The sequence below is a fragment of the Nicotiana attenuata genome, chromosome 2 (genome assembly GCF_001879085.1).
Source record: "Nicotiana attenuata strain UT chromosome 2, NIATTr2, whole genome shotgun sequence".
In the NCBI taxonomy this organism is placed as follows: Eukaryota; Viridiplantae; Streptophyta; class Magnoliopsida; order Solanales; family Solanaceae; genus Nicotiana; species Nicotiana attenuata.
The window spans coordinates 41,031,017-41,040,009 of NC_031990.1; the positions used below are offsets into that span (position 1 = coordinate 41,031,017).

General features: G+C 35.8%; 1 protein-coding gene across 1 annotated transcript; it reads right to left on the reverse strand.

The window, feature by feature from the left end:
• On the reverse strand, positions 597 to 4,367 carry LOC109207836 (probable arabinose 5-phosphate isomerase). The gene is made up of 3 exons (XM_019370840.1): positions 3,504 to 4,367; positions 2,308 to 2,531; positions 597 to 1,054 (listed from the first exon to the last, which is right to left on the reverse strand). Exons 1-3 carry the CDS (start codon positions 4,152 to 4,154, stop codon positions 898 to 900), a joined length of 1,032 nt encoding a protein of 343 aa, XP_019226385.1. The 5' UTR covers positions 4,155 to 4,367; the 3' UTR covers positions 597 to 897.

Below are 8,993 nucleotides of genomic sequence, written 5' to 3' on the forward strand. Positions count from 1 at the left end.
GACCGTTCCTATATAGTAGTATTTTATATATTAAATAAATAGCGTAATTTTCTTTGCTCGCCTGAAAAGTAAAAAAAAGAAAAGAACTTTTCTCGGTCAGCTTACCATGTTTGTGTATTTAAGATAAAGAACAAAATAGCTTTCCAAGAAAATTAAGAAAATTTTTTAAATCTGCAAGGGTTATATTGTTTTTTTTTTTTTAAAAACTAAAAAAGAAGTATCATAATTTGTGAAATTGAAGTAATAAAATAATAAAATTTGACCAAATTTTAAATTGAATATATTTCTAAGATAATTGCTAACTTCTAAGGTAGAGCTTCTTTCTTAACTTTTATTGAATTGGTTAAATGAAATCAAAATCCTTAGTTTCTTGTACCTGTACTTTTATCTTTCACTTTTATTCAACGGTTAATTTTTAATATAATATTTATATATATGATTTTCAAAACATTTATATCTTGCTGAGAACTCTACATTGAATTGCAAGCTTCACAGTCAAGCGGGAGATAATATCCATTACTATATCTTCATTCAGTTCCATATTCAAGGACCCAGAATTTCAAAATGGATGCTCAAGAGTTAAAAGGAGAAAGAGATTTCCAGTAGAGACAGAATAAGATTGAAGGAGTTTAAGAAAAAGAATGTGGTATAGCCTATAAGTAATCGGGATACAAACAACAGTAGGAGAATGGAGGGTCTGAAGAGGGGAAGGTCTAACTCTAAGCCCAATCTACAAGTCTAATAACACGACTATAATATTTTACTACTAATATTCATCATTGTTACAGGAGTAAAGAATATCAGCTTAAAAATAAGGGCAAGAAACCCAACAATATACAAAAAGAATTAATGACACAACTAGTGATGGAAAGAGTGTGGATAATAATGGCAAGAACTTCACAAGCCTGCTGAGACCAGTCCATGTAATGTAACAATACCAATCAAAACATTATCCTGATCAATAACTGGCAAGAATTGGACTGGAGATGGCGGAGACTCCATCTTCTGCATCGCGTCAACTGCCATTGCATCAGGATCAATTGTCCTTGGTTTCCTGTAACACCAAACAAATTTATAGAAATGCCTTAATCTCACAAGAATGTAACTATTTATAATTTCTTCTTCCCTCACACACATAGACAATAGATAGAAAGCTAGAAATCTCTTATTCTCTCGTTTATAAGAAAACTTCAAAATGTTACCAAATTAGACATAGAATTCAATAAACCGACAAACTTTCTCAATAACCTCTGGAAGAACTGCCATTAGAATATTCTTTAATTGTACACGTTACCATCGTCATCATGCTTTTGCTATATGGTCTCATCAAAGTTATACATGCTTAGCATAATCTGATGTGTGAGAAGGAACCGAACTGAATCAATTACATATGGATACGATTTCTCAACGAAAAAAATGACTGCTGATTTTATAACGAGAGGACACATAACCTGCATAATAATCTCAAGAAACTGTGTATCATCAAAGGTTAAAGGGATAAAGGAAGAACAAATAATATCATTACTGCTACAACTTAGAACCAACAAGGGGGGGGGGGGGGGGGGTCAGAAAAGCTCTTATCAACAATGTGCTTTAAAGGCAGAAGCAAAGTTTTTTTTTTTTTTTTTGGCTAATTTAAAAGGCAGAAGCAAAGAATAATTCTTCACTTCTCCATCTGGCAAGTCAAAAGACACCATCCTGCTTCGATTAAATGAGTAAGAAGAAGGTAAATATCCCAAAATTCAAACTCCTATTGGAAGAAAACTTGAATAACATCCCAGGAATTATTCAATGACGACTTATGTAATGTTTATAACAGTACTTTACAAAGCCAAATAAGATGCATGTGATTTATTGGCCCATCAATCGGCATCATTTAAAACAATCTCGCCCTCATCTAATGCTATAGCAGATCTTTACTCAAAAAGACATATATTATCATTAGAACAATATGCCACTGAGAGTTTGGAAAGGGAAAGATAATACCAGAATCCTAAGATTGACCACCAAAGAAAATTAAGTACTGCACTATAGATTAATAAAGCACTAAGTTAGATCTATTTCCAGATAATACGAACAGCAAAAATCTTTAAAAAAAAATATTCATGACCATAGAAGGCTAGAAAGGTCCAACCACATTTTACCACAGCAAAAATGTGCTTGTCGAGGAATTCGTCTTTAATTATTCAATATATCTTTCTTCCTTTCTGCCTTTTTTCCCCTTCTTTTTCCCATGGATTAGGTCTTTCAGTGGAACTGATATACTGATGGTAAAAATATGCAACAGAGGTAAAAGTAAGAAATTACCTGTTACACATTTCTCCTACTGTAAGCTTAAAGATTCCTTCCCCGCTGGCTTTCAATGTCCGACGTAAATCACCATCGGTGAATGTGCCTAGCAGATGAAACTCCTCATCAATAACAAGGAGGCAACCGCATCCTTTGCTTGTCAGCTCTACTAGTTGATCCATAATAAGATCTCCTTCCTTGCAAATTGGAAGTTCTTCTTTTTTCTTCATCACATCTCTCACCTGCAAAGTTATCCATCAGTCACCAAATTTTTAACTATTCCGATATTTCTTTACAAACACCTGAGAGATGGCAAGAGCTCAGGAGTAAGATGAAAATTCAACTTCAGCCGAGTAAACTTTTAATTTACTCCACCCTTGTATCAGTTTCCACAAGTCAAGATACCCTTTTGGCTCAAATCAACCAGATGCACACATGAAAATTTTATGCAATTCTTAACAGACGGCTGGAAGCTAACGCAGCTAGCCAATCAATAGTATCATTGCATATCCAAAATTTTGCGTGAAGATGAGAAAATCAATTAGGCAGCTTTAAAAGGGTTGCTGGGAAATAAACTTTCTTTGAGAGGGTAAAACCCCAAAGAAGACACCAGAATGCAAGTAGCCCTCAAGATTCACCCTTACATCAATTGCAACCGACTACGACTGCCTATCGCAATGCAATAAAACACAAGCATTAAAAAAAGGCAGCCCGGTGTACTAAGCTACCTATGCGCAGGTCCGGGGAAGGGCCGGACCACAATGGTTTATTGTACGCAGCCTTACCCCGCAATTCTGCAAGAGGCTATTTCCAAGGCTGGAACCCGCGACCTCCTAGTCACATGCCAGCAACTTTACCAGTTACGCGATGGCTCCCTTCCCAGAAAAAAAAGAATTAACACCCAAGATTTGGACTTCCAAAACCAAATTAAGCAGATCGTACGCGTTAAAGGCACATTAAAACCAAGATGATCCTTATTTCCCCCTCATTTTTCCATGGCCGAAACAGCAAGAATACAAAAATAGAGTGATGAGAGGGTGGTGAAACAAGCTCCAACCTTTTCCACGCTCAAACCAAGTCTTACTAGCGTAGTTTAGGGAATATTTCAAAGATCTTACTTCAAATCCACAATAAATACACCACAAAGTAATCACATTTCATAAAGGTGTATCAAAATTAATGAATTATGACAGGATATTATTACTCTTCCTCACCTTAAAGATCAAGCTTTTCCCGATCCTACCAGCAGGATGATTCGCAGCATACTCTTCTTTGCTCAAATTCCTTGCCCCCATTAAAGCAATCGCCACTGTATCACCAAATACCATTTGTATAGCTGTAGACGTCACAGGTGCCAAATCAAAAGGGCATAATTCTCTTTCCAAAGGCAAATGCACATTCAGATCACACAACCCCATCAAACAATTAGGCTTTACAGAAGTAACCGAGATTAAAAAGACCCTTTTAGCCTTTGCACAAGGGACAAGCTTTAACAATTCTTCTGTATTCCCACTCTTGCTAAACATAACCAAAATATCTTGAGGGTCCAAAATGCCAATGTCTCCATGGAGCGCATCCACAGGGGATAAAAACCCAGATTTGATACCTAGCGAAACAAGGGTCTGTGAAATTTTTTGTGCGACAAATCCAGATTTTCCAACACCGGTGAAAAAGATTGTACCTTTGGCATTAAGGAGAGTTTGGGTGAAAGTTAAAGTTTGGGTAAGATCAAGATTTTGAAAGAAGTGATTGAGATAATTTTGTTGGGCTTTGAAGAGATCGAGAAGTTTTGTTGGGTCTATTGATGAATCTTGCTTTGTTGAGTTATGAGAGAAGTCCAAATATGGTGGTGGAAGAGACCCCATTTTTGGGTTTTGTTTGAATCTTGTTTCTATTATCTGCTTCTCTGTAAAAAGCTTACTACTTCTGTGAGCAAATGAGTGAGCGAGAGGAGAAGCCGGGATCGAATGTTTACGGTTGAGACTATTTTAAGTATAATATATACGTAATTAACGCGGGGATTGAGAGGAAGCTGGTATTTAGCAGAATTCAATTATTTATAGTGTGTAAATAGAATGAAACTATCTTTGTATGTGCTCTTTAATAATGGTTAGTTCTTTTCTCTCTCAACGGAAGGTAAAGGAAAACAATAAAAAATGAGTGGTTTTCGAATTCAAATTCTAAAAATAATAAATCGGTACGAAATATTTTTTACGTTAATGAATTTTTACTATGCAAATTCAAATTAATCAGTGATTTTCCTTATGTTAAAATTTTTTGTCACTTTTATTTTGAAAGTAGTTATGGACTAACCTTTTCCAAAAACCATTTGACACGGCTTCTTTACCCATTTAAAAGGCACAACCTATTTTTGTAAAATGGAAATATTATGCCGTAGAATTCTGCTAGCTAACATATTATCTATATTTTATATTATATTAAAAGGAGAATAGTTGGGCATAATATTAAGCCAAGTGGCATATTGAGAACAAGCCACTTGGCGTTATTAGAGAATCTATTTGTTAGATTCTATATATATATCTATATATATATATATATATATTGTATAAAAGTTAAAGGCTTATTATACTTTTGATGATTCAAAATTATAATTAAAATAAATATTATATTATTCAAATTTTAAGTAAAATATAAAATGAGAAAACTAAACAAATATTGCAGTAGAGATGGACATACAAAAAGAGGGGGATAAAGTTAATGTTAGGATATTTATACGATGAACTAATTAAAAAAAATTAAAGATAAATAAATAACGCTCAAAAATAGATAATATTTTCAAATTATCCGCACATCGCGCGGATTTTAACACTAGTTATAATTTATAGTAATAACAGCGAGGATGAGTTAATGGTAATAGATCATGGAAAGGGAAAGAAAGAAGAGAGCAATAATGCATCCATCAAAAACTCAATCCACGTGAGATATCTTGGCTATCTTTTGAGAACACCGACAGTACCACACACTACCTCAGATCTAGTAACAGCTATAAATTAATAATTGGACTTTCCTCTCGAGTCTCGACTCAAAAAATCTTTGTTAAGAAACGGTAAAGTATAATTTTATGTAATTGATCTTGATGAATCACACAGTATACGTTTGAATAACAACAGTAAAAGAGCTAAAAAAAAATCATACGCTGTAAATCAAATTTACCTACATATCCTGCTAAAACCCAATAGTAGCGTAATATCATGGCTTTCTATTCCAATCACCGACACAAAAAGAGCCCCAGAAATAATAAATGCTTTCTAGTTGTAAGACAGTTGCGCACAGCTTCGTCTAATTTATGTTCCAACTGGAATTGGCTTCACTTTCTTCGGGTCGATTTTTATTCAAATGGTCACTCAACTATTGCAAATTATCTCCTAAAGCCATTTTTCTTTCATATGTAACAACAAAGTCACTGAACTATGCCGATTCCACTCAAAAGGTAACTCAACTAGAATTTTCAAATTTTGGATTGTCAAATGTCTATTTTACCCTCTAAAATTATAAACATTTATCTTCTTTTTAGTTTTTAAACTTTTTAATATTATGATTTTTTTCCTTTTTAATTTACATTATGGACTTACTTATAGAATAAATAAATATTATTTATAAATTAAAAAAATAAAAAGTATTTAAGCATATATAATGATGGAATAACAAAATAATGAGCGTAGTAAAAAAATTAATTAAAATAATTTGTTAGTAATAATAATTTTAGTATTAACAATAAAATTGAAAAGTTTATTTACACAATCCAGAATGAAAGAAAATAAAGGTTGTAAAATATATATTCCATGCACGTAATATAAAAATAATTATTTAAATAAAAGTATTTTTATAATATACATTATATATTCTTGAAAATTATGCTCAATCATACTATATATATTCCATGCACGACTTAGCATAACATATTTTATCCTATACAGATAGTCCCTCCGCTTTCCGGTGATATAACTTTGTGTCGTCGGAAAGTTGGTAGAAACATAATAATATGATTGAGCAAAATTTTCAAGAATATATATTGTATATTATAAAATTACTTTTATTTAAATAATTATTTTTATATTACGTGCATGGAATATATATTTTATAACTTTTATTTTCTTTCATTCTGAGTTCTGTAAATAAATTTTTGAATTTTGGTTGTTAATACTATGTTCATAATTTAGAGGGTAAAATAGGTATTTGGCAATCTAAAATTTGGAAAATCTAGTTGAGTGACATTTTGAGTGCAATAGGCATAGTTCAGTAACTTTGTTGTTACAAACGAAAGAAAAGTGACTTTAGGAGATAATTTGGGATAGTTAAGTGACCATTTAAAAAAATGACATATTCACACTATCACTATTTAACACTTGGATTGTGCATGGAATAATTCCGCTTATGTTCACGCAGTGATTGATTCTAGACAAAAGTTGATCGATATCACCTATAAACATTAATTTTAAAGATGTTGACATAAATAATATTTTAATATACATTCTATTTTTAACAATTTTTAAATCTTAAATGAAATTTGGGAACACTCTTCTGAAATATCTTCCATACGTACTCGATGTCCTGTGGGAGACGACTTTAAGGCAAACAAGAGAGTGTACGATCCTTTTAATAGTATAGGCCCATTAGGGACATTAGGAATATTCCTTCGAATATTCCTCGTAATTTGTCTTTTAGAGCTTAGAGGGTTTCGCTCTTTGTATATATAGAGGACAATAACCTTGTAGAGGGGGATCCCGATTATTGGCTGTAATACTACTTACGAATGAGAAGATTTCTAAAAGGGATTTTATTATCGGTAAAGAAGTTTTCACCTTATCTATCTTTCCTTCTAGAGATTATTATACTTAGCTAAGACTTACCCCTTCATCTTTGATTGATTTGTCCAAAAGGGTTTCAATATCGTTTGAGTCAAACAATTTGGCGCCGTCAGTGGGGATTTCTATAGCTGAAATCGTAGTTTTCATCTAGATTCTTGAAAAAAACAATCGCTTTTCTTCAGCTTCATAATAGCCAACAATGGCGGGAAAGGGAGAAGCGAGGCTAAAGGCAATAGTGGGTGTCACAAACAACCTCCTGAATTCCCTCAACGAAGCCAGTGGAGAAGACAACGAAAATGCAACACCAAGTGTTACACCTGAGGGAGAGATCTCACCTCCCCCGCACGGGGATCTAACGATCTTGCGCGAGAGGGAAACCTCAACATCCGCAGCAGGAGAAACGCCACCGGCTTTCAAGAGGTTACTAGAAGAATGGTTGACAAGTGCCTTGAGCAACATGCTCGAGAGACCCGTTCAGAGAGATATCGAAGACACGTTACGCGCAGAAACTGCAGCTGTTGCCGATGAGCCAAACGCTACACGAACAGGTAACACCCGTGTTGTTGCTAATGCAGGCGACGATGTATTTACGGCCATCTTAAAGAAAATGGAAGAGATGGAAAATGAGAACAAAACACTCCGCGACCAGATGAAGGAACATCAGGAAAGGGTCGATAAAATACCAGGCGCTCCGAAGTTGTTACCAAAACGCGATGTGAGCCGATTCGTCGAACGGCCATATAGCGAAGGGGTAGCTCCCCACTCTATTCCGACGACCTTCAAAACGCCGCCATAATTGAAAATATATGATGGTACCACGGACCCGGAAGATCACTTAATCCACTACGTTACCGTAGTAAAAGGTAATGATTTATCAAAGGAACAGGTGCCGTCTGTATTGCTAAAAAAGTTCGGCGAAACTCTGACAGAGGGAGCATTGACATGGTATTCCCAACTACCATCGCGGTCGATATCAACGTTTGAAGAGATGACAGATAAGTTCGTCACCGCTCACGCGGGAGCAAAAAAGGTAGAGGCTAGGGTAAATGATATCTTCGCCGTCAAGCAAACGACGGGCAAGGGACTTCGGGATTTCATAGCCCGATTCAACAGGGTAAGGATAAGCCTACCGAACGTGTCAGAAGGAATGGCAGTAGCAGCCTTTCAAAATGGGCTGAACAGAAACGGGTCAAAAGCAACTAAAAAGCTACTAAGTAGACTTATGAAATACCTCCCCCCCCCCCCCACCACGTGGGAAGAGATCCATAATGCCTATTGCGCCGAAGTGAGGGTAGACGAGGATGACCTGAACGGTCTGCTCCAGCGATTAACATCAGTCCAAACCGAGACAAGGAGAGATCGCCGCAATGACAGTCGAAGGAATCAACTACCATGTTTTAATCGAGAAAGGCACCAGCCCTATATCCGAACATCCAATCCATATCCTCCACGACCCGCAGATGCCGCGCCTCAACACGCCACACCCACCGAAACCAAAGAGGTATGCCTCCACTGTTATCTGCTCATAATTTTTGTGTTTCTCCTTAAGAAATAGTGTACGCACTGGAAAAGCTCGGCACGAAGGTGTAGTGGCCGCAAAAAATGAAGTCTGATCTGAGCACCAGGAGGTCGAATGTTCTGTGTGAATTCCACCAAGAAAGAGTACACAAGACCGAAGACTGCATAGGTCTGCGACAAGAAGTGGTAAGAATGTTAAATCAGGGATACCTGAAAGAATTGCTAAGCGATCGAGGAAGGGCCAACTTCGCTCGTGGACGTGATCAACCCCAAGGACCTCCAAAGCCGTAGAAGATCTTGATCCCGTTCAACTGGACCGTACCGATAGCACGAGAAAGGCCTATGTCAGACACAACC